Source organism: Bison bison, unplaced genomic scaffold, assembly GCF_000754665.1.
Source record: "Bison bison bison isolate TAMUID 2011002044 unplaced genomic scaffold, Bison_UMD1.0 scf7180017864268, whole genome shotgun sequence".
Lineage (NCBI taxonomy): Eukaryota > Metazoa > Chordata > Mammalia > Artiodactyla > Bovidae > Bison > Bison bison.
This window is the reverse complement of record NW_011494840.1, coordinates 871,809-899,015: the sequence shown is the minus strand read 5'-3', so window position 1 is coordinate 899,015 and position 27,207 is coordinate 871,809. Positions and strand designations below refer to the sequence as shown.

At 41.5% G+C, this 27,207-nt stretch overlaps 1 protein-coding gene across 1 annotated transcript in view; it reads left to right on the top strand.

Moving 5' to 3' along the window:
* Nucleotides 1–27,207, top strand: part of COL19A1 (collagen, type XIX, alpha 1) — a 445,162-nt gene that overhangs the window by 330,665 nt on the left and 87,290 nt on the right. The window contains exons 18-19 of the mRNA XM_010848502.1: nucleotides 7,894–7,947; nucleotides 27,134–27,178. Of these exons, the coding sequence (XP_010846804.1) occupies nucleotides 7,894–7,947; nucleotides 27,134–27,178 (99 nt within the window). The remainder of the gene's footprint in view (nucleotides 1–7,893; nucleotides 7,948–27,133; nucleotides 27,179–27,207) is intronic.

Here is a 27,207-nt window from a genome sequence, read left to right as displayed (position 1 = left end):
CTCCACCGTCCCCACCGCCCCACCGTCCCACCGTCTCCACCGTCCCACTGTCCACCTTCCCACCGTCCCACCATCCCCACTGTCCCACCATCGCCACCGCCCCACCGCCCCACCGTCTCCACCGTCTCCACCGTCCCCACCGTCCCCAAGTCCCAGCATACCCACTGTCGCCACCGCCCCACCGTCTCCACCGTCTCCACCGTCCCCAAGTCCCAGCATACCCACTGTCCCCACCATCTCCATGTCTCCACTGTCCCCACCGTCCCACCTCTGCATACCAGCCCTTTACCCCTCCTTTTTTGTCCCATCCAGCTTGCTCTCAGGAAGTACTCCCTGAATGTCCATAAGAACATACTCAACAACAATAGGAGAACAACTCTTAGACTTTGTTCTACCACTTGTTTGTTGTGTGATTTGGGGGTAAAACTTTGGTTTTTCATATCAGATGGAAAATATCCATCTCACTTAGTTTTTATGAGACTCAAATAAGGTGACATGTTTTGCAGTCACATGACCCTACCATCTAAGAAAATGTAAGTGAAAACTTATTTAGACTCATCCTGAGCTGTGTGAATATGAAACATCTCCCAAGAACATTCATATTTGAGTCCATGAAGAAACTCAACACTGAATAAACCAATCTTTCCTTATGGAGTTTTAGGCATAAACCAGAAGTTGGGTGAGACATTTTCAGAATTAAGAGCCCCTTCCCAGGAACCTTAAATATCACCAAATATGTACTATCTGACTCACATTCCCATTTTAATCCTATGAAGGAGAACTTGAGGTCTCTGTGTTAAAATAGAACTATAGTATAAACACTTAATGAATCCCCTCCTTGCTTCAGAAATCATACTTTGCAGTTTGGTGGAGAAAGCGGCATGGGGGTTGGAGTGTTGTTATCTTTTTAGCCACTAAAAATTTGTTGCAGAAACATTCTCAGAAAAATAATCTACTCTAAAATTACCACTGTTTAACTTAATTAAATTCCAAGAGAATGAAAAAACTCATTTAGAGCAAATACTTAGGTAAATAAAAGGATCTGTGTTTAAAAGAAAAAGAAATTGATTTCCCAAAGATTTTCTAAAGAGTATTATTGATTTTTCTCTCAGAGTTAGGAGACAACTTTCCATGTTGTAATTCTGGTCAAAAATCCATCCATGGGCTCTTTTCTGCTTAAGTGGAGCTTGCTGAAACTTTGTTTTCAATAATTTAGCCGTATTCTTACATTAATCTGAATCTGTTGGCCTTGTCTTCTGCGAGTTTGAAAGCAGCAAGACCACCGCTCAGTTTGCTACCATTTCTAATTGAAATGAAAACCAACAAGTGGCTATACCTTCAAAACTTTTCTTTCAAAAGATTCTGTTAAATTCAGCAAACGTGGGTGGGTGGGGGGTACTGTGTGTATGATAAGATTAAGAAAATGGAAACTCCTCATCTTCAAGGATTTTTCATTCCAGCTGAAAAGATCGACATGTACTCAAAACACCATAATCAGTGTAAAGGTGCTTCACCAAGTTATATATAAAGTTATAAATGGAAATATATTGATGTATATGAGAAAAACTCACTCTTAACATTAACTTTCCCCAAAATTATTGTATTATTGAAATATTGCCCCATCTTACCATTCCTGCAGATGAGGTTCGGCTTCCTAATCATTTTTTAATATCAGAAAAATAATTACCCATCTCTGCCTTTTCTACTAGCCATTGGAAAATTTAAAATATTTCTTGAAAATTAACCCAAATGAGTTTCAGTAACAAACTTTCTATTATATCTCTCCTTATAGCAAAGTTGCCTTTTGAGCATGTTTTGAAGAAAGTTGATTAGTACAACTTTTTTCATAGTTAGGGTTTTGATATTTCAAAGGTTGTTAGCGAAGTTAGTTGGAAACCCACAAGGCCAGAAAGCAGTTGAGCACAACCTGAAAATATGTGTTTGTGAATCCTGAAAGGAGCTCCTGATGAGAGATCCTGAAGAGCTCTGGTGTGCAGAGATGAGTAGTACCCAGATGGTGTGCGGAGGCCCCGTCAGCAGTTATGGGGAACTGAAGGATGCTTTCAGAGAAGAGGGAGGAAGGAAACAGTTCAGGAGAGGACCGGGGCGGGGGCAGAGTGACTGAAGAGCCACAGAGGCCTCAGTTCAGAGCACTGAGGGTGCGCTGAAGCTAACCCAAAGGCCCAGCCCTGGTGGGCACAGAGGGCTCACAGCAAAGGCCAGGGAGGGGAAAAAAGGCAAAGTGGATTCTTCAAGTTCCGCGTGCTGCATTAACTGCTGAAAAGCGAAAGTGCAGCCAAGACCAGGACTGAAGAAGCCTTAACAGAGAACCCTTCCATGCTTCAAACACAGGGAATCTATAGCCCAGACTGAATTCTGAGGAAGTGAGAAGGCCAACAGTTCACCATATTCCACACTAGCATCCGGTGATGCTGGTGGCCGACATCATGTTATTTCTGTCTTCCACCTCTAGCAAGGTGTTACCAAAAAAAAAATGCTTTAAACTACCACTAACAGTTTATGTTCCCAAGTTGAACGCAGCTTTCATTCACTTCTTCACGCCAGGTCCAATTCTTCGCAGCACGAAACAGCATCTGGGTCTCTCCCCACATGAGGCTGATAAACAGCTCAGATAAGTAACACGTGAGCACAGTTGGGTTCTGAACAGGTGTGTCTCGCTGGAGTTCATGAGTGTTTTAAAACTGCTGTGTGGTTGTGTACTTATCACATTAGCCCACATATCCTGTGTATCCCAATTCAACACAAATAGAGTGAAGCAGAGTGGCACAGGAGACAGATATTATGTAGCCATGATGTCCATACAGCTGTGCTGTGGGTCATTGTCAGGGACAGGATATCGGGACACGTTTCTTCTGCATAAACCTTCAGCTGGTCTTCCTAGTAGAACCCCTGAGAATGTTAACCAAGGCTGACACGCCCTCCGTGGCTGGCCCCTCTTCTCCTGGGCCTGAGTCATCTAAGCATGTCTCCTTGCCATGCGTGTGTGCTGTTGCTTCAGTCGTGTCTGACTCTTTGAGACTCTGTGGACTGTAGCCCGCCAGGCTCCTCTGTCCGTGGGATTGTCCGGGCAAGAATACTGGAGTGGGTTGCCATGCCCTCCTGCAGGGGATCTTCCTCAGAGAAAGCCACCTCTTGAGCACCCAGGAGCATCTACTGACGCCATGTGATGCCTGAGGTTTAGTCACTTATACACGTCTTTCATGTCTTCCTCCTCATGCTTTGTTGATGATCTACAGGGCTGACAGCTCTTAATAAACTTGGAAACAAATGAGTCTGGATCTCCTCTAGCCATGCTTTGTATCAGCACGGAAAACAGAAAATTAGCACATCTCTAGGGGATGTGGCTATAGGGCAACCACTGATTCCAAGACCCCGGGGTCTGTATTGTTTTTCTGACACTAATCAGAGAACTGCCTTTGGCGTTTACATGCACCCTGTTTCTCTGTGGTCACTATCCCCGACCTGATGGAGGTTGATCAGCGCATGGAGGCACCACAGCCCTGGCTGTAGTCCGGCAGGATGGAGGCCCCAGTCCCGGCTCTTCTGCCAGTCACCAGAGGGTTTTTCTGCCCCCTGGGAGAGTTTGTGAGAAGTGCTGCCTGCAGGCTAGACTGTTCGCTGTAAATCTCTGTTACATTATGTTTGGAATTTGTGGTACCCAATGTATCCCAGGGACTGAAAAGAACAAGAAAGAAAAAAATCATCATAAGCGCTCATCAGCAAATGAAGCCCCAGAGACTAAAATTTCTGGTTGGCCTCATTTGGAAGGCGACTCTATGAGTCTGACATTTTATGGCAAGAACAGGACATGAGAGAGTGTTCAGTTCAGTTCAGTTCAGTCGCTCAGTCGTGTCCGACTCTTTGCGACCCCATGTGTGGAAGTAACTTTTATAAGTTTATCAATCTTGTGGATATCTGAATAATGTTGTTCAGACTTTTCTGTTGACCAGTGACCCTGTTCAGCCGGCTCTGCTCTTGCTATTGTTTTTAGAGGGAAGAGTGGCCCTGGGCTCCCCTGCCTCGCCCTGGGAGGTGTGCTCACCCACAGGCTTCTGGGTGAAGAATGTGTTCTGTATTCATGGAAAACAGGTGCATGTCGCAGACAGATAACCAGTCTGTGAAAGACCAGACCCAGTTCTCACCCAACTTTTTAAAAGATTAGCCCCATCCCATTACTTTTTCTGTCCTCATCCACCATGCCACCTGTCTGTGCTGGGCAGGCCCTACCATACTGCTCCCTGCAAGACCCTTCCAGAGGCCCTCTGCGTGTGCCCTCTGACCACCTTCTCCGTCAAGCTCTGCAAAGGAAGATAAGATGCATTTTGAGTATAGTTGTGATAGGGAGGTATCTGGGGGCTAGCCAGGCAAAATCTCCCTATCACGACTGGAGAGAATATATGAAGATAGATTCGGGCCGTAGAGAGAGGCCTGGCTCAGCCCTCCAGCAGCACCGCCTCCAGAGAAAGTGTGTCAGGCACACTGCTGGCTCATATGAAGTGCTAAGTCCAGTTTTGCTTATCTTATTTTCAATTTCAGTATTGTAAGTAAAACAGGAAAGAGCAATCAGACACTCTGTATCCTTCAGGTCATGGTCAGCATGACAAAAAAATTACCCCCAAAGTTATTTTAGGCTGAGAGTCTGCTTTACGTTAAAAGAGTAGAGTAAATAAGAAGTGAGTTTGGACCCAGGCTGCCTCCGTTTAGTATCAGCCCTACCGATTACCAGTTGTGTGACCTTGGGCCAGCTAACCATTCCAAATGCTCATTTTCTGTACCTTTGAATTGAAAATAATGAGAGTAGGTACCTTGTGGTGTCATTGTAGAGGTTAAATGAGTTAGTCTGTTTAAAACCCTTGGTGTAATGCCTGGCACACAACACATACTATATAAATGTCTGCTATTATTATTTGATTGATTCTTATGCTCTAGTTGAGAGATGTTATTAATTGCTCTGCTATATTCGGTACCTTAATTGTTCAGCCTTTCACTTTTAGTTAAGATGAATGTGTCTGAAGCTAAATTTACCCACCACATCACTATTCTTTGATCTAATTGGGCTTATGATCAACACCCATTTACCATTCACCAAATGCCTACCATACATATACTCCTAAGCTACCTGTTGTGGCTACTACTAGATATATATATCTAAGATTCCTGCTTGCCCCATTAAAAATGGTTGCAGAAGGATCAATGGACTCTCCTGTCTGCTGAGTTTCAAGAATGAGTTCCTAACCCACACCTTCTTGGCCTGGACACTTTGTGAAATAACTCCAACTGAGTGATTGCCTTCCTCCTCACTTCAACTACCTGGCCTAGAATACATCACGCAAAGCTGGCTGATGGGAAGAGAATCTGAAAAATACATAATGCCTTGAGAATTCTTTTCTGACATTAGCTCTGTTTTGATTCCAGCAAGTAACAGCATAATTTGTCTTTCCAACCACAGTAAGCTCCATTCCTCACAAGGCCTATTATTTTCTCACGAGTTACACCACCCTGATTCCATCATCCATCATTACATCTTCCTGTCCTCAACGTTTAATGACACAAAGCAAAGGCTTCGTGTTAGAAGACATGTCACAGGCCGTTCATAAGAAATACCTGTCATAAATGTTGACCAATGTTAATCTTTTTCAATATACTTAAGGTGTTACCCATATCAGTGAGTGCCGACAGCAAATGTTTCTTAAAGTATTTCTTTTTTTTTAAGTTGTAGTTGATATACAATGTTGGGTTAGTTTCTGGTGTACAGCAAAGTGACTCATTTTTATAATTTTCATATTATTTTCCATTATGGTTTATCACAGGATATATTGAATATAGTTCCCTGTGCTGTACAGTAAGACCTGTTATTTATCTATTCTGTATGTAATAGTTGACATCTTCTAATCCCAAACTCAGACTCTGATGCTGGGAGGGATTGAGGGCAGGAGGAGAAGGGGACGGCAGAGGATGAGATGGCTGGATGGCATCACTGACTTGATGGACGTGAGTCTGAGTGAACTCAGGGAGGCCTGGCGTGCTGCGATTCATGGGGTCTCAGAGAGTCAGACACAACTGAGTGACTGAACTGAACTGAATCCCAAACTCCCAATCCATCCCTCTCCCCATTTGCCAACCACAAGTCTGTTCTCTGTGAGTCTGTTTCTATTTTGTGGATAAGTCTATTAGTGTCATTGTTGAGAGTCCACATTTAAGGGATAGCATATGATACTTGTCCTTCTCTGACTTTACTCAGTATGACACTCTCTAGGTCCATCCATGTAGCTGCAAATGGCATTATTCCACTCCTTTCGATGGCTGAGTGATATTCTACTGTACATGTACCACATCCTTTTTATCTATTCACCCGTCAGTGGACACTTGGGTTGCCATTCCCTTCTCCAGAAGATCTTCCTGACCCAGGGATCAAACCTGGGTCTCCCACATTGCAGGCAGATTCTTTACCATTTGAGCCACCAGGGAAGCCCAGTGGACACTTAGGTTGCTTCCGTGCCTTGGCTATTGTAAAAAATGCTGCTGTGAACATTGGGGGCCACAGATCTTTTTGAATTATATTTTTCTCCAGAAGTATGCCCAGGAGTGGGATTGCTGGATCACAAGGCAACTCTATTTTTAGTTCTTTAAGGAACCTCCATCGGAGAAGGCAATGGCACCCCACTCCAGTACTCTTGCCTGGAAAATCCCATGGATGGAGGAGCCTGGTAGGCTGCAGTCCATGGGGTCGCTAAGAGTCGGGGACGACTGAGCGACTTCACTTTCACTTTTCACTTTCCTGCATTGGAGAAGGAAATGGCAACCCACTCCAGTGTTCTTGCCTGGAGAATCCCAGGGATGGGGGAGCCTGGTGGCTGCCGTCTATGGGGTCACACAGAGTCGGACACGACTGAAGTGACTTAGCAGCAGCAGCAAGGAACCTCCATATTGTTCTCAATAATGCTTGCCTCTTAAAATGTTTCTTCGCTTTTCAAAGCTTGTTCCCTTTTTAAAATAATAATCTTTGTATAATAGTGACTTTGGTTTGCTCAGTCACAGTTTTTTGGCGTGTTACCTTGTGAGAACTTTGCTTCTCTAACATTTTCTCTCCTCCTAGAAGCTTTTGAAGTGTAGATGAAATTGCAGTCTCTTTTCTTAGATAGCTGAATATATCTTAGCCTGAACTACTTGAATTAAAATCATGCTAATCTTTGCATTTTCGTATACCCTTCTCCCCAAAATGCAATCCTTGAAAAACTCAGAAAGTTTTAGGGAGAGACAGGTTTCTTTACTTCCTTTTTATCTTCCTGCAGCTCACTATAATGCTTCGTGAATATCCCCATATCAACTGAAAACCGCTTAAATGTCTCAAACCTGACATTACACAGCAAATATCTTTTTGTGGCCTGAAGGCTTATGGGCAGCCCATTTTTATCCAAGAAGAGTAAAGCAAAAGGAAAAAGGAAAACTGCTTTTCCTTTATCTTTTAAGTTAATAACACATGGACGGCACACATTTATTTCTGTAACACGTTGATCAAAGGCTTCTAAGAAGTGTCAACAATAAACTGGAGCCCTTGAGCTCTTCCCTTGAGGAGTTTCATGGGTACAATTCCTTTCAATAAAGAATATGCTGATGGCTGACTGTCTAGTAATATGTTACATGTTCCCAGTTAGGACCTTTCTTTGGATTCATGTAGGATTCAACTTGGAAATATATTTGGGAACCTGATAAGTTAATGTCCATGTAATTCTCTATTAATTAGAATACTTAACTTAAACAGACTCTTCCTTTTTCTTACCTGTAAGATTTCAAGAATTCTTAGGCATGTTATTTAAATATACATTGTTTTGATAAATGTTTACATATGCCTTTGATTTATTTCTAATACAGGGACCCCCTGGAGTACAAGGAATGCAACAGACTCTCGATGGATATTATCACAAGGTATGGTTTCTTTCACTCACATCTTGTATACAGAGATTTTATGTGATGTTATGTTTGAAAAATAATTGCTAACTGTTCAGACCTTGAAGCATAATCACATGTGCTTAACATCTTTCTATAATGAAAATATATTTCCGAAAAACTATTTTGCTCAGCATCTTTTTACAAAACCAGGATTTTTAAATAATTCATTTCAAAGTTTGCAAAACTTCATGTAAAAAACTTAATGCAAAACCATGTTTCACCAGTGATAGTATCCTATGTTTAGCTTCCCTGAGGGCAGAAAGAGATTATTTACTTTCTTAGAACTCTGGGTAGTGCAACAGATGTCTTACCAAACTACCAGGTGCTACACTGAAATCTCAAACAAAGGTTGATATACTCTAGGTCAAGACTGAAATTGCCCACCTTTTAGGAAGGAGCCAACTTCCCCAAGGTTTTAAATTACAGTTAGTCTGGATGGAATGTGACCTGGAAGGACCCAAGAGTTTTGCCCCCAATTCTACAAGGAAGCACAGCAGATGGAGAAAAATGGGTGTCAGCAACTGAGTGGGACTCAGAGACCCGAGTGAGACCATTGAGTGACTCATCATCCATCACATGTTTGGGATCCGATTGCTTTGTGTGGGGCATTCCAGCCACTGACTCAGATCCCTTGTAACATCACACTTTATCATTGATAAGCTGCAGATTTGGAGACACTCCCTTTATGTCTCTCCTGTGTTCCTGGCCTCCCTTCCTGCTGACTACTGTTGCTCCTTTGTTTAAAATCCCAACGAAACACGATGCCCGTGACAGCAGGGCCTTCAAAAGTAGCAGGTGATCAGAAAAGTGCTTATTAAATGACAAGCTAATTAATTCAAAGCCCCAATTCTTATTTCATCAGATTAAGTTCACCATGAAGACATGGATTGTTTGTGGCTGATAAATTCAAAATCAAAAGCATGTAAAGTCTCTTCTGCTTCCTGAATAATCCTGTCTTAAATTTTCTCATCTACATGGATTTCCCAGGGAAAATGGAAAGGAATGTTTATTACATTCTAATGTATATTAGGAAGAATGTTTGAGGTATATTTTATGATTCTTTAGTAAATGTTTTCTGGATAGATCTATCTATACTAGCTTTTCAAAACTATAAGCCTTGGCCTCCATGAAAAAAAGGAAAAGAAGCATATCTAAAATTAATCAATTAGGATATGGTGTGCTTCTGTAATGACATCTATTGGTACAAAGCAGGGTTTAGTATTGGAGAAGGCAATGGCAACCCACTCCAGTACTCTTGCCTGGAAAATCCCATGGACGGAGGGGCCTGGTGGGCTGCAGTCCATGGGGTCGCTAGGAGTCGGACATGACTGAATGACTTCACTTTATTTTTCACTTTAATTCATTGGAGAAGGAAATGGCAACACACTCCAATGTTCTTGCCTGGAGAATCCCAGGGACGGGGGAGCCTGGTGGGCTGCCGTCTATGGGGTCGCACAGAGTTAGACACGACTGAAGCGACTTAGCAGCAGCAGCAGCAGCAGCAGCAGGGTTTAGTATAAATGCTTCAAAATAATGAGAATGAGTTAGCTCTGATGTCACAGTGTTGGCTAAAAAACCGGAAGACTACGGAATATCACTACCACCCTTAGTATAAAATTTACCAAGTTGCTACTTAGCTACTTGAATATTTGCTGTTTCTTGCACAACTTTTAATGCTCATATCTGTACACACGTCTCAAACGCCACTTCTATATATAGTTTGTCTTGCCAATGAGTCAGTTTTCCCTTAAATGAAGATATATAGTACATTTATATTTTAGAGTTTAAAGTTGAGAACATAAATCTTTTAACTTTAAGATTTTATTTCCCCCAAAATAGGGCTGACCAGGGCAAGTGAGTGGAGAGTCTTTCTGACAGCAAACCGGTTCTTTGAATTTAGCTGTTGCCTCACCTTAAAAAGGGCTTTCCTGGTGGCCCTGCAGTAAAAAATCTGCCTGCAACACAGGAGACAACAGTTCGATCCCTGGGTCAGGAAGATCCCTTGGAGAAGGAAATAGCAGCCCACTCCAGCATTCTTGCCTGGAGAATCCATGGATAAAGGACTCTAGAGAGCTACAGTGGGGTCGCAAAATGGTTGGACATGACTTAGCAACTAAACAGGAGCAACACCTAGAAGAACTCTGGCTGTTGTTACTAACATTACAAGACTGAGGCTCAAGGTATTTAGTCTACCTCTGCTCAGAAGATGACTTCAGAATCAGAGCATGACTGTGTAAACAGGGAGACCTTAGCTTCTCTTCCCCAGATGAAACATTGTTAGCATTTAACATCAGAAGGCTTTAGACTCACCTGGAAATTAATGGACCGTAACTTCCAAATGCTTGACTGTTTCCTTCTGAGAATAGTTAAGGGTCTTCCACTGAGATCAGGCTGTTCTACTGAGGTCAGCCTACAGGATGGACGGAGGACGTGTAGCCCACCTTCCCAACACCTACACTGACCACCTTTCTGGGTTGTAACCACCGCCTCCTCACCCTCAGCTCCACAAAGTAAAGGGGCAAACATGCCACGGTGAGTGATTTGTGGTTTTTACCTGGTGTGTCCACACCCACCCCATGCCACCCCTATCTGTTGGGGATGCTGAGGTTGTTTCAATTTGCAATTCATCGCATGCCTAATGGTCTGGCTGTCCGAATAAGCACAGAGTCAAAGGGGGCCCTGAGGGAAACTTTCCTGGAGATTAACTAATGAACCATGTGTTGAAACACATAAAGGGACATCCCAAGGTTAAAATAATCTTCCTGGTTAAATTGGCATTGATTGATGTAACATCTGCATTTGAGTCCTGGGCCTCCGCACTTCAGCTTGCGGTATCTCCAAGCATCCTGCAGCCAGGATTCTGCTGAAACAGCTCCCCCGAGGGATGAGTGGCAGACCACTCAGACACCTCCCCTCTGTGTTCTCACCTAAAGAGTTCCTGGCTCATTCACTTGTACCAGGAATCCTCAAAGGCAAAGGAATTGCCTTTGGCCCCTGTACGAGAGTTGATATTTTCCTCTACATTTTCCTTGTCATCAGAGGAAGAAATTCAGGCATAAGAAGCCATCTCCTCTCACAGCACAAATCAAAAATGGAATTAGGGAAGAAAAAAGGAAGTGAGGAACAGAGAGCCCAAAGAGGGAGATGGGGACAATTCTAAAAGTGTGTTTCTATGCATTTTTGCATGCTCTCTTGAGGATGCAATGAGTAAAAGGTAGACTTCCCTCTCCATCAGAAAAATAATTTGCAGAACAGCTAGCTGCTCCCATCCTGCAAGACTGTTTGCAAAGAAGCAGCAATGCTGAGCATGTTCTTCCCCGCAAGGAAAATCTGCTCACAGTCCAGCAAACTGCTCTGCATTGTCTCCAGCTCTGGGGATTGTAATAAAAATTTGATAGGCTCTGTCAACTGCTAAAGCCGTCAGAACCAGAGCTCCTTACAACAATCTAGATTGTAAAGGAAAAAAAGCGTGTTCTCTCTGGAGGCCACGTACAGCAGATTTTACGTTTGATATTGTTTTTTAAAGATCCACATGGAAAATGTGTACTTGGTTATCTTAACATCATCACACTCAGTGCAGTTTGCAGAGAATCAGTCTCATCTGTTGGAGATGGATGCTCTGCCTCCTGGCAACCGATTCCAGCCTTCACTCCTCCACATTATTGATCCAAAAAAACCAATTTGCCAGCAAAATAATCTATTTTTCCTTGTGAGTATCAAATCACAACTTCATTTTCACATGCACAGACTAGCAAGGACAGAAAACACTTCTCCAAAATAAAATATTCAAGATCTTTCCAAGCAGTGAGTTTAACCCAAAGATGGCACAGAGCATGAACGCTTCCTAGGAGGCACTGCAGGGAACCCTTCTGGGCCTAGAAGATTTACAGATATAATTTCAGTCCTAATTTTTTGCCTTCCCTTTCCCAGTGCCATAGGATCCACTAGCTTTGGAAAACATAGATTTGGGCACAGACATGGATTTTTGGATTTTTAGCATTATCATGGAGAATCCTGACACTCACCTGGGTCCGCTCCTCCCCTCCAAGGACAACCACACTCAGACCTGGTGAAGTGTGTTTCTGTGAGGCCCTGAGTTGCTGGATGTAGAGCCAGCCTTGGGCTTTCTTTCCAAAGGAACACAACCCTCTTAGGCCACATGTTAATTTGCTAGAATTGTTCTAACAAAGCATCACAATCTGAGTGGCTTCACCATCAGAAACATGTAACCTCAGAGCTCCGGAGGTACTGGCAGGGCCTCACCATCTCTGAAGCTGCCAGGAGATGTGCATCCCAAGCCTTGCTTTCAGCTCCTGCTGGCTCACTGGGCTTGGGACCCCATAACTCTCATCTTGACATGGTGTTCCCCCATGCGCATGTCTCTGTGTCCGAAGTTTATTTTTATAAGGACACCGTCACATTGAGTTAGGGGTCCATCCTCCTCCATGACCTCACCTGAAGTAACTACTTCTGAAAAAAAATAAAAATTACTTGTAAGTGAGGTCACATGCTGAAGTACTAAGGTTTAGGACTTTAACATGTGAATTGAGGCGACGGGGGTGAACACAATTCAGTGCATAATAGATAACCAGGTTTTTTTGAACCTTATGTCCCCTCATGCTTAGAATTAAATTCCTAAGGACTAACCTGTGGCATTTTTAATTACCTCATGTCCTGTGAGGGGTTTCGAGTCCTTGGTCTCTTTTATTAGATTGAGCCATAGGAAATTGCTGACATTTGACTCTTAGAAGCCTATAGGGATGGCTGTCTCCTATTGTGCAGCCTGCAGATTTCTGGAAACTTCCATCTTTCCAGAGAATACCCTCCAGAGGGCAGTTGAAATACTTTGAGTCTTCCACCTGCCTGACTATAGATTACATTAGCCATTTCCCACAAGGAAACAAAGGACATGTCCTTACATCCAAGAATGCTTTTACAAAATTTTAAAAAAAATTATTGACATATAGGTGATTAATGGGCTTCCCTGATAGCTCAGTTGGTAAAGAATCCACCTGCAATGCAGGAGACCCCAGTTCGATTCCTGGGTTGGGAAGATCCGCTGGAGAAGGAATAGACTACCCACTCCAGCATTCTTGGGCTTCCTTGGTGGCTCAGCTGGTAAAGAATCTGCCTGCAATGCGAGAGACCTGGGTGTGATCCCTGGGTTGAGAAGATCCCCTGGAGAAGGGAAAGGCTACCCACTCCAGTGTTCTGGCCTGGAGAATTCCATGGACTTTATGGTCAGTGGGGTCACAAAGAGTCAGACACGACTGAGTGATTTTCACTTTCATAGGTGATTAATAATATTATACTGATTTTAGGTATACTGTATAGCATAGTGATTCTATATTTTTCTAGATTATATTGATTTAAACTTATTATAAAGCATTAGCTATCTTCCCTGTGCTATACTTATACCTTTGTTGCTTATTTATTTTATACATAATAGCTTGTACTTCTTAATTCCATACCCCTATCTTGCCCCTCCTCTTCCCTCTTCCCACTGGTAACCACTAGTTTCTTCCCTATATCTGTGAGTCTGTTTCTCTTTTTTATATATACATCTACTTGTCTCATTTTTTAGAGTCCACATATAAGTGATAACATACAGTATTTGTTTTTCTCTGTCCAACTTATTTTACTAAGCCTAATACCTTATGAGTTCATCCATTTTGCTGCAAATGTCAGAATTTCATAATTTTTTATGATGAAGGAGTATTCCATTATATATACTTCACACCTTCTTTATCCATTCATCTGTTGATGGACACTTAAGTTGCCTCCACATCCTGGCTATTATAAATAGTGCTGGTATGAACACTGGGGTGCATGTACCTTTTCCAAATCAGTGTGTTTTGTTTGGATATATACCCAGAAGTAGAATTTCTGGATCAATGATAGTTCCATTTTTAGCTTTTTGAAGAAACTCCATACTGTTTTCCAGTGACTGCACCAATTTACATCCCACTGGCAGTGTACAAGTATTTCATTTTCTCTACATCTTTGCCAGTATTAGTTATTTGTAGAGTTTTGGAATTAGCCATCCTGATGAGTATAAGGTGATATCTTATTATGATTTTGATTTCCGTTTCTCTCATGATTACAATCTTGAGAATCTTTTCACGTGACTGTTGGTTCTCTGAACGTCTTCTTTGGAAAAATGTCTATTCATTTCTTCTGCCCATTTTTAATTAGGTGTTTGGTGTTTTTTTTTTTTATGTTGAGTTACATGAGCTGTTTATGTATGTTGGATATTAACACCTTATCATTCATATTACTTGCAAATATCTTCTCCCGTTCAGTAGTTTGCTTTTTGTTTTCTTGATGGTTTCCTTTGCTGTGCAAAAAAATATTTAGTTTAATTAGGTCCCATTTGTTTATTTTTTCTTTTGTTTTCTTTACTTTAGGAGACAGATCCAAAAAATTATTCTTATGATTTATGTTGAAGAGTATTCTGCCTATGTTTTTCTCTAGAAGTTTTAAAGTATTCAGTCTTATATTTAGTTTTTAATCTATTTTGAGTTTATTTTTGTAAATGGTGTTAGAGAATATTCTCCGTTCAGTTCAGTCACTCAGTCATGTCCAACTCTTTGTGACCCCATGGATTGCAGCACACCAGGCTTCCCTGTCCATCCATCACCAACACCCAGAGCTTGCTTAAACTCATATCCATTGAGTCAGTGATGCCATCCAACCATCTCATCCTCTGTTGTCCCCATCTCTTCCTTCCCTCAGTCTTTCCCAGCACCAGGATCTTTTCCAGTGAGTCAGTTCTTCATATCAGGTGGCCAATGTATTGGAGCTTCAGCTTTAGCATCAGTCCTTGCATTGAATATTCAGAACTGATTTCCTTTAGGATTGACTGGTTTGATCTCCTTGCTGTCTAAGGGACTCTCAAGAGTCTTCTCCAACACCACAGTTCAAAAGCATCAATTCTTCAGCGCTCAGCTTTCTTTATGGTCCAACTCTCACATGGCTTTGACTAGATGGACCTTTGTAGGCAAAATAATGTCTCTGCTTTTTAATATGCTGCCTAGGTTGGTCATAGCTTTTCTTCCAAGGAGCAAGGGTCTTTTAATTTCATGGCGGCAGTCACCATCTGCAGTGATTTGGGAGCCCCCCAAAATAAAGTCTATCACTGTTTCCATTGTTTCCCCATTTATTTGCCATGACGGGATGGGACCAGATGCCATGGTCTTAGTTTTTTGAATGTTGAGTTTAAAACCAGCTTTATCATTCTCCTCTTTCATCAAGAGGCTCTTCAGTTCCTCTTCACTTTCTGCCATAAGAGTGGTGTCACGTGTACCCCAATGTTCATCACAGCACTGTTTACAATAGCCAGGACATGGAAGCAACCTAGATGTCCATCGGCAGACAAATGGATAAGAAAGCTGTGGTACATATACACAATGGAATATTACTCAGCTATTAAAAATAATGCATTTGAATCAGTTCTAATGAGGTAGATGAAACTGGAGCCTATTATAGAAAGCGAAGTAAGTCAGAAAGAAAAACACCAATACAGTTTATTAATGCATATATATGGAATTTAAAAAGATGGTAATGATGAGCCTATATGCAAGACAGCAAAAGAGACATAGATGTTAAGAACAGACTTTTGGATTTTGTGGGAGAAGGTGAGGGTAGGATGATTTGAGAGAATAGCATTGAAACATGTATATTATCATATGTAGATCACCAGTCCAGGTTTGATGCATGAGACATGGTGCTCGGGGCTGGTGCACTGGGATGACCCAGAGGGATGGGATGGGGAGGGAGGTGGGAGGGGGATTCAGGATGGGGGACACATGTACACCAATGGCTGATTCATGTCAATGTATGGCAAAACCCACCACAATATTGTAAGGTAATTAGCCTCCAATTAAAATAAATTTTTTAAAAAAGAGTGGTGTCATCTGCATATCTGAGGCTATTGATATTTCTCCCGGCAATCTTGATTCCAGCCTGCGCTTCATCCAGCCCGGCATTTCGCATGATGTGCTCTGCATATAAGTTAAATAAGCAGGGTGACAATATGCAGCCTTGATGTTCTCCTTTCTGAATTTGGAACCAGTCCATTGTTCGATATCTGGTTCTTTTACATGCAGCTGTTCAGTTTTCCCAGCACTTCTTACTGAAGAGACTGTCTTTTCTCCTTTGTATATTTTGCCTCCTTTGTCATAGATTAATTGACCATAGGTGTGTGGGTTCATTTCTGGGCTTTCTATTCTGTCCTGTTGAGCTGTGTGTCTGTTTTTATGCCAGTACCATATTGTCTTGACTTTTTAATATAATCTGAAGCCAGAGAGTGTAATAACTCCAGCTTTATTCTTCTTTCTCAGAATGACTTTGGCTATTCAGAGTCTTTTACAGCTCCATATAAATTTTAGGATTATCTGCTCTGGTTCTGTGGGAAAAAATGTAATGGATATTTTGATAGAGATTACATTAAATATGTAGATTGCTTTGGGTAGTATAACATTTTAACAATATTAAGTCTTCTGATCCATGAATATGGATCTTTACATTTCTTTGAATCATCTTCAATTTCCTTAATTATTGTTTTAGAGTTTTCAGAGCATAAATCTTTCATTTTCTGAGTTAAGTTTCCTCCTAGGTGTTTTATTCTTCTTGATTTGATTTGAAACAGAGTTGCTTTCTTGCTTTCTCTTTCAGACAGTTCATTATTAGTGTATAGAAAAGCAACATTTCTGTATGCTAGTCTCATAGCCTGAAACTTTACTGAATTCATTTATTAGTTCTAATAGTTTTTTGGTGGAGACTTTGGGGTTTTCTATATAGAATATCAAGTCATCTGCAAAAAGTGACAGTTTTTCTGCTTTCCTTCCTATTTGGATGCCTTTTATTTCTTTTCCATGTCTGATTACTGTGGCCAGGACTTCTAGTACTACATTAAGTAGAGGTGGCAAGAGTGAGCATGTATGTTTTCTTCCTTATTTTAGAGGAAAGGTTTTCAGCTTTTTACTGCTGAGTAAGATGTTAGCTAAAGGTTTGTCATAAACGTCATTTATTATATTGAGATATGTTTCCTCTACACCAGCTTCGATGAGCATTTTTAATCATGAATGGATGTTGAATTTTGTCAGATGCTTTTTCTGTGTCTATTGAGATTATCCGATTATTTTTATCTTGCCTTTGTTAATGTTTTGTATCATATTGATTGATTTATGTTTATTGAACCACCCTTACATCCCTGGAATAAATCCCACTTGATCATGATTTATGATCCCTTTTATATATTGTCAAAATCAGTTTGCTAATATTTTTAAGGGTTTTTGCATCTATATCCATTAGAGATATTTTCTTTTTTTCTGTAGTTTCTTGGTTTCAGCATCAAAGTAATGGTAGCCTCATAGAATGAATTTTGTAGTGTTCCTTTCTTTTCAAATTTTTGGGATAGTTGGAGAAAGGTAGATTTTAACTCTATTTATTTGGTAGAATTCCCCTGTGAAGCTGTCTGGGCTTGATTTTTTTTTTTTTCCGCAAATTCAATTTCACTGCTAGTGATTGATCTGTTCAGATAGTCTATTTCCTCTTTATTCAGTCTTGGAAGATTGTATGTTTCTAGAAATTTGCCCATTTCTTCCAGGTTGTTCAATTTGTTGGCCTAAAACTGTTTGTAGTATTATCTTATGATTTTTGTATCTCCAAGACATCAGTTCTTACTACTCCTCTTCCACTTATTATTTTATTTGGATCCTCTCTATTTCTTGATAAGCCTCATTAAAGGCTTATCAACTTTATCTTTTCAAACAACCAGCTCTTAGTCTCACTGATCTTTTCTTTTCTTTTTTTTTTTTTTTTTTTTTTTTTTTTTGCTTTTATTTTATGTATTTCCTCTCTGGTATTTATTATTTCCTTCTGCTGTTCTTCCTTTTATCATCCCTTTATATGATAAGTTAGAGTTTTCACTTGAGGTTTTTTGCTTGTTTCTTGAGATAGGTCTGTCTCACTATGAACTTCCCTCTTAGGACTGCTTTTACTAAATCCTACAGCTTTTGGAAAGTTGTGTTTTTATTTTCATTTGTCTCAAGTAATTTTCTGATTTCCTCTGTGATTTCTACATTGACCCATTGTTTTGTTTTCGTAGCATGTTGTTTAGCCTCCACGTGTTTGTATTTTTCCCATTTTTCTTCTATAATTGATATTTAGTTTCATATTATTGTGCTTAGAAAAAATGCTTGATATATTTTCTGTCCTGTTAAATTATTCAGACTTGTTTTGCAGCCTAACATGTGATTCATCCCAAAGAACATTCCATGGGCACTTGAAAAGAATTTCTTTTGCTGTTTTTGGATGGAATGTCCTGTTAAGACCAACAGGACTTACCTATTAAGTCCAACTAGTCTAGCGTGTCTTTTAAAACTACGGTTTCCTTATTGCTTTCTTTTCTGAATGATCTATGCACTGATGTCAGTGGAATATTAAAGTCCACTACCACTAAAGTATTGTCAGTTTCTTCCTTTATACCTGTTAATATTTATACATATCGGTGCTTCTGTATGGGGTACATAGATATTAACAAGTATAATATCTCTTCTTGCGTTGATCTTTGTATCGTTATATAATGCTTTGTCTTTTGTTACAGACTTTCTTTTAAAGTCTATTTTGTCTGATATGAGTAATGCTGCCTTTGCTTTCTTGTTATTTCCAACTTTTTCCATCCCTCACCTTCAGTTTGTTTCTCTTTACCTCTGAAGTGAATCTCTTATAAGCATCATACAGATGGGTCTTGTATTAATACAGTCAACCACTCTGTTTCTTCTGACTGGAGCATTTAGTCTGTCGACATTTGAAGTGAATTAACAGGAATGTGCTCGATGCCATTTTCTTACTTGTTTTCTGGTTGTTTTTGTGATTCTTCTGTTATTTTCTTATTATTGTAGTTTCTTCTCTTGTGGTTTGATCATTTTCTTTAGTGGTGTGTTTGTACTACTTTCTCTCTAGTTTTTTGTGTATTTATTTAAGGTTTTTGGTTTGTGGTTACATATATGTTGACCTGTAACTATTTCTTTTTGTTTTAAACTGGTAGTCATTTAAGTGCAATCACAGTCTAAAATATTTATATTTTTTATTTTCAGTCATATTTTGTGTTTTTAATGTCATATTTTACACCTTCTAGTTTATCCCTTCACTGTTTATTATAGTATATTTTATAATTTTATTTCCTTTTAATCTTTGTAACTAGCTTAAATAGGTGATTCACAGCCATTGCTATATTTTTCCCTTTTCTAGTGGGATTTTTTTCCTTCCATAGATTCTTCCTTCTAACTATAACCTTTTCTTTTCCATTTAGAGATGACTCTTTAACTTTTCTTATAAGGTAATTTTAGTATTGATGAACTTTTTGAGTTTCTTCTTGTCTGAGAAGTTATCTCTCCTTCAATACTAAATGATGACTTTTCTGGGTAGATTAGTCTAGGTTGTAGATTTTTCCTTCTCAGCACTTTCCCTTCTGGCCTACAGAGTTTCTACAAAATCAGTTGATAGCCTTATGGAGGTTCCCTTGTATATGATTCTTTGTTTCTCTCTTGCTACCTTTAGAATTCACTTTAACATTTGCCATTTTAATTACATGTCTTGGTGTGGGTCTGTTTGGGTTCATCCTATCTGGGACACTCTATGTTTCCTGAACTTGGACAATATTTCCTTCTTCAGGTTTGGGAAGTTTTCAGACATAATTTCACCAAATGCACTTTTTTACTACTGTCTGTATCTCTTCTCCTTCCGAGTTCCCAATAACACAAAGATTGATATGCTTGATGTTGTCTCAGAGCCCCCTTAAAGTGTTCTCATTTTTTAAAATTTGTTTTTCTTTTTTATGCTCTGATTGGGTGATTTTCATTATTATATCTTCCAGATCATTTATGTGTTCTGTGTCACCTAGTCTGCTGTTCATTCTTTTGTGTGTGTGTGTTGCTTATTTATTGTATTCTTCAGTTCTTCCTGGTTCTTTGTTATATTTTCTAGTTCCTTATTAAATTCTCAGTGTGTTCATCTATTCTTTTCTCTAAATCACTTAACATTGTTATTCCTAATGCCTTGAACTCTTTAACTGATGAATTATTTATTTCTGTTTTATTGCTTGTTTTCTTAAGAGTTTTCTTTTGTCTCATTTGAATCAAATTTGTCTTCTCATTTTGCTAACTTTCTCTGTCTCTGACATTAGGTGAAACAGTCACCTGTATGGTCTTGAAGGAGTGTCCTTTAGTGGGAGCATCCCTATATAGTCTGTATGTGCCCAGTGGGAGAGCTGAAGCTGACCTGAGCCTGAGTCACGTCTTCCCCTAGGATGTGCTGACTACTACCACCTTGGTAGAAAATGGAGCATGAGATGGCATTAGAGCTGGATCCAGGTGTGATTCAGGGCTTCTCCTCTGCTTCATGACCATCACCACCCCGTTGGGGTGGGGGCAGGTTCCCGGTTGCTGGAGCAGAAGTCACGAAGGTCAGGCCTGAGATGCTTCCATTCCCTCTGTGTGTGTGCTCTTGCCTCTCCCACGACCAGCACCCTTGCCTTAAAGGGAAGCAGTGCTGGAGCAAGAGGTCCTGGAATGAGTGCTTGGTGTGGGTCAGCATTCAGACTGTGGTGGTCCTGAGACCATTGGAGTTCTGGACAGCTCCCAGTCTGCTGCCTCCTGGAGTGACAGCAATGGCTGCTGCCCCCCATTCAGATGCTGTGCCAGGTCTTCATCCCCCTACTACTGTATACCTCCCTTGGCCTTGGCAGTCCTTACCCTAGTGTGGCGCTGTGCCACAGAGCAAGCGAGCTGGACCGGGCACTCAACTTGGGCCGGGCATACACTGAGGTAGCCACAGGAAACCATGCAGAGTTCAGATAGTTTTTATCTACTTCTTTCCTTCTTGGGCATAAGCCCGTGTGTATGCTCTCTTCACAAGCAGACCTTAGGTTTCTTACACGCTCACTGTCAGTGACACTGCTTTTCAAGCCAGCTAAGGAGACGTACGGAGAAGGCAATGGCACCCCACTCCAGTGCTCTTGCCTGGAAAATCCCATGGATGGCAGAGCCTGGTAGGCTGTAGTCCATGGGGTCGCTAAGAGTCGGACATGACTGAGCGACTTCCTTTTCACTTTTCACTTTCATGCATTGGAGAAGGAAATGGCAACCCACTCCAGTGTTCTTGCCTGGGGAATCCCAGGGGCGGGGGAGCCTAGTGGGCTGCCATCTATGGGGTCGCACAGAGTCGGACACGACTGAAGCGACTTAGCAGCAGCAAGGAGACGTATCCTCCTGACATCAGTCCCTAAGACTGGGGTGCCCAAAGTGCGGTTCAAACTGCTCACTCCCCAGGGAGAATCTCTGAGCCTGTGTAATCCCCCTTCTCATCTGTGTCCTTCACTACAGGCACAATCTCAACCTGACTGCTTCTCTTCCCTTCCTACCTGATTTGTGTGCACCTCTCTTACAGTCTTGATTGTGTAAGTGTCTCTCTGTCAGTCTCTGGTTTGTTTGTAGTGAGAGCTGCTCCACACATGGATGTGTTATTGTTGTGTTCGAAGGGCGAGGTGAACTCAGTGCTGCCTACTGTGCCATCCTGATTTCCCCAGAATTCCTGAAATGTGCAGGCATCACCCCACACAAAACAACTCTCATCACTGCACCACAGGGACTTTTCAACAATATATTCAAAATTGTACATCTATTAAAGCTACTCAAAAGGTTTTTGAGAACCATTCAAATAACATGGCAGAAAGGCACAAAGTGACCTGGTAAAATTAGAATAACATCTGAGGCAGAACTGTGGGCTCCAGAAACATAAGGACTAAGTCACCAAGAGTCAGACATGACTGAGCAACTGAACAACAACAAGTCTCTTATTATTTCTATGTGGTATGAAAGTCGCTTGGTCGTGCCCAATGCTTTGCAACCCCAAGGACTGTACAGTCCATGGAATTCTCCAGGCCAGAATACTGGAGTGGGTTGCCATGCCTCCATCCAGGGGATCTTCCCAACCCAGGGATCAATCCCAGGTCTCCCGTATTGCAGGCAGATTCTTTACCCTCTGAGCCACAAGGGAAGCCCAAAAATACTGGAGTGGGTAGCCTATCCCTTCTCCAGGGAATCTTCCTGACCCAGGGATCAAACCCAGGTCTCCCACATTGCAGGCAGATTCTTTACCCACTGAGCCACAAGGGAAGCCATATTATTTCTATAGAGTCAAGAAATTGTCTGGTACAATTAGCTTGGAGAAAGCAGAGAGGAGAATCTCAGATGTCAACAAATCAATGCAAATGAAGTTCAAGTTTGCGTCTGCCTCGAGTGTTGTTAGCCAAAGAGTGGATAACACCTACCGAGGCCACTGAGGGTCCTTATTTAGGTAGGTTTCCTGAAATAGCTATTGCATGAAGCAACCATATGATACTCTGCTTGGCAGTAAATACCATGTTGTTTTTCTGGATGTGAAAACCTCCAGAAAAGTCAAGATTTTAGAACAATCGAGTATATGGATAGAATAATATGACTTGGTGCTGCAGAGGCATCTCTTCATCTCACAGCATCTGTGATGCCCTTTAGGTTGTTGGGGGATCAGCTAGGGAGGAGGACCTAAACCAAGGTGCTGTGAGATGCTCTCAGCAGATGTACTTTGAGTACTCTTCTGCTCTGAAAGTCAAAAGCATGGGGCATCCCAGTCCAAAACCATCCCTGGACAACCTATGTCTTAGACCTGGGGTCCCCAACCCCTGGACCACACAGCAGGAGGTGAGCAGTGGGCAGGCAAATGAGCAAAGCTTCATCTATATTTATAGCCACTCCTCATCATTTGCATTACTACCTGAGCTCCCCTCCAGTGGTGAGATCAGTGGTGGCATTAGATTCTCACAGGAGTGCAAACCCTACAGTTCCCTGTGCATGCAAGGGATCTAGGTTGCACACTCCTTATGAGAATCATCCTGAAACCATCCCCCCACCCTGTCTGTGGAAAAATTATCTTCCACACTATTGGTCCCTGGTGCCAAAAAGATTGGGGGGCCCCTGTCTTAGACCAAGTATGTTCCACCTTCCCCACATATCTTAGCACAAGCACAGCCAGGCAGAGAGTCTGAGGGGCTGTGCATCAGAGCCCATTGGCTCCAGGCCCAGATAGCAGTATTTTCAGGAAACTCCTTAAGTTTTATGTTTCTGTGGAGATTGCATTCAAACAGCTTACCATTTCATAACTGCTCATTCTTTATGTATCTGACTCAGAGTGTCATACCTCACTTTCATATATGTCCTTGCACAGAAGAAACTATACAAAAACAATCTTATGATCCAGATAACCACGATTGTGATCACTCACCTAGAGTCAGACATCCTGGAGTGCGAAGTTAAGTGGTTCTTAGGAAACATCACTAGGAGCCAAGCTAGTGGAAGTGATGGAATTCCAGCTGAACTATTTCAGATCCTAAAGATTGATGTTGTTAAAGTGTTGCACTCAATATGCCAGCAAATTTGGAAAACTCGGCAGTGGCCACAGGACTGGAAAAGGTCAGTTTCACTCCAATCCCAAAGAAAGGCAATGGCAAAGAATGTTCAAACTACCGCACAATTGCACTCATCTCACACACTAGCAAAGTAATGCTCAAAATTCTCCATGCTAGACTTCAACAGTACATGAACTGAGAACTTCCAGATGTTCAAGCTGGATTTAGAAAAGGCAGAGGAACCAGATCAAATCGCCTATATCCATTGGATTATAGAAAAACAAGAGAATTCCAGGAAAAAAAAAACATTAGTTTCTGCTTCATTGACTATGCCAAAGCCTTTGACTGTGTGAATCACAATGGGAAATTCTTCAAGAGACGGAACTACCAGACCACTTTACCTGCCTCCTGAGAAACTTGTATGCAGGTCAAGAAGCAACAGTTAGAACTGGACATGGAACAACAGACTTGTTCCAGATTGGGAAAGAAGTACATCAAGGCTGTATATTGTCACCCTGCTTATTTAACTTATATGTTTCACATAATGCAAAATGCCAGGCTGGATGAAGCATAAGCTGGAATCAGTATTTCCAGGAGAAATATCAATAAACTCAGATATGCAGAGGACACCACCCTTATGGCAGAAAGAGAAGAGGAACTAGAGAGCTTCTTGATGAAAGTGAAAGAGGAGAGTGAAAAAGCTGGCTTAAAGCTCAACATTCAAAAAACTAAGATCATGGCATCCAGTCCCATCACTTCATGGCAAATAGATGGGGAAACAATGCAAACAGTGACAGACTTTATTTTGGGGGGCTCCAAAATCACTGCAGACAGTGACTACAGCCACAAAATTAAAAGATGCTTTCTCCTTGGAAGAAAAGGTATGGCAAACGTAGACAGCATATTTAAAATCAGAGACATTACTTTGCCAACAAAGGTTTATATAGTCAAAGCTGTGGTTTTCCCAGTAGTCATGTATGGATCTGAGAGTTGCACCATAAAGAAGGCTGAGTACCGAAGAATTGATGCTTCTGAACTATGGTGTTGGAGAAGACTCATGACAGTCCCTTGGACAGCAAGGAGATCAAACCAGTCAATCCTAAAGGAAATCAGTCCTGAATATTCATTGGAAGGACTGATACTGAAGCTAGCTCCAACACTTTGCCCACCTGATGTGAAGACCCGACTCATTAAAAAAGACCCTGATGCTGGGAAAGGTTGAAGGCAGGAGAAGGGGACAACAGAGGATGAGATGGTTGGATGGCATCATGGACTCAACGTACATGAGTTTGAGCAAACTCTGGGAGATGGTGAAGGACAGGGATGTCTGGCCTGCTGCAGTCCATGGGGTCGCAAAGAGTCAGACACGACTGAGAGACTGAACAACAACAGCAAATGATTTATAACTTAAGATTTGGGGACTACAATTTTTGTTTTCAATTTAGATATCTGAGATCAAAGGTAAGTAGGAAAAATGAGAGACTATCACATGATCAGTAATATGTATAACAGCAGTTATTAACTACTTATTTTTTACAGAATTTTTAGTCTCTTTCTCCTCAAATTTTATTTTAATTTTTCAGTTTTTTAAAATAATTTTATTTATTTATGTATTTTTGTCTGTGCTGGGTCTTCATTGCTGTGTAGGCTCTTCTCTAGTTGCCATGGGCAGGCTTCTCATTGCAGTGACTTCTCATTGCAGAACAAGGGCTCCAGGCAGGCAAGCTTTAGCAATTGTGGTTTGTGGGCTGCAGAGCACAGGCTCAGTAGTTGTGCCTCATGAGCTTAGTGGCTCTGAAGCATGTGGGATCTTCCCAGATCAGGGATCCAACCCATGTCTCCTGTATTGGCAGGCAGATTCTTTACCACTGAGCCACCAGGGAATCCCCTAAACTACTTCTTTTTAGAGTAGCATGAGTAATATGAAGGCACATTTAAAATGTTAAACTGTAACAACAGTGACTGGCTTATTTATTCAACAAATATTTATTGAGTGCTTCCTATATGTTAGATACTGCTATAGGCATGGGGTGGGCATTCAGTTCCAGGCTTCACAGGTCTTACATGCTAACATAAGAATTTTTGAAGAAATACAAAATTTTAAATGTTAGTATTAAGGAGAAACACAATGTCCAATGAGAAGGTGTGAGGGGAACCTGTCTGGAGACCCTCAGAATGCATTTTGTAATAGCTGAGATCTGAGTCACTGCTAACCAGATGAAGAGGTGAGGACAGAGTGGGGGACTACAGGGAGAGACAAGAAGGATCCTGGTCCATCTGAGAGGCTGAGAGAAGACGCTTTACATGACTTTGCTGAGGTTTTGAAGAAAGGAAGTCAGAACATCATTTAAAGATTGCATTCTGACCTTCTATAGAGAACATGTGTGTCAGAGGAGCAAGAGTAGGTTATAGAGGCCAGTGAGGGAGCCTTTGCAATGATCCTGCAAGAGTGCTGGTGGCCTTCCAGTGGAGGTAGCTGGAGTGAAGAGACTTGGGGCAGAGGCAACCGGACTGGATGATGTTGTCCTTAAGGAGTAGAGTGTGTGTGAAGTCGCTCAGTCATATCCTGCTCTTTGCGACCCCATGGATTGTAGCCTACCAGGTTCTTCTGTCCATGGGATTCTCCAGGCAAGAATACTGGAGTGGGTTGCCATTTCCTTCTCCAGGAGATCTTCCCGACCCAGGGATTGAACCCAGGTCTCCCACATTGTAGGCAGACGCTTTACCATCTGAGCCACCAGGGAAGTAGAGGAGGCCAGTGTTAACGATGACACCTAGATGGAAGAAGAAAGAGTCTATGGACAGGAGAGGTTGGATGCAGATTTTCTTTCTTTATGTAATTTGTTTCAATTATAAAATGAAATTACCACTCATTTTCACAAGTCAAACTGCACAGATACGTTAGGAAGAAGTTAATTATCATCCTCCCACTTCTGGACTAACACCTGTTAACAATGAGTTATTCTCTTGTCTTTCTTACTCATATATGGCTGCATTTTTATATTTTTAAATTCAGTTTTGAACTTGTTGAATATAACTCTCTTCTAGAATTTACAAGTGAACACATTAAGTAGAAAAGTAGGGGTCAAAACCCAGAAGGGAAACATGTGCTGGGTTTAGAGATTTGTCTGTCCTCGTGTAGATAATGCCTCAGCCATGGAATGGGTAAGCGTACCTGGGACAAAAGGTTGAATCACAAGAAGAGAGCTGGAGGTAGTCCCGAGGAAGTCCAGGCTTGACCAGTGAGGAGCTGTTTGAAGAGGAGAGGTCAGAGAGACAGGAAGAAGAAGTAGAGTACATGTAATACAAGTCAAGAGCGTGCCAAGTGCAGCCGAAAGGTCGATAATGGAACATCCATTACACTGAGCAACAAAGATACCACTACTAGTCTTGAAAGTTGTATCAAAACCAAACCAGGCTGCCGGGCATTAGTTTAGAGTTTTGCTATTTCACCCCTGGAGAGGTGCTGTTTCTCCAGCATCACCTCCTGACCAGATAGGGTGGAGGTCACAGCAAGGACAAATAGGGTCTCAAAAGTGAGAGTTTTTCAGGAATGTTTGACAGAGGCAAATATTTCAGGAATATTTGACAGGGTGTGAGAGAGGCAAATGAGATAAAAGCTGTTACAGTGCTATTGTCTATTTTTATGTTAAAGTAGGGACTGTTTTAAAAATAAATGGATTTTTTTTGTTTGTCTGTTTCATGTCTACTTAGGGAAATGTTGGTGAACGTGGAGCTGGTGGTCTAAAAGGAGAGAAGGTAATCAAATTTGCAGAGTGAGTAGAGAC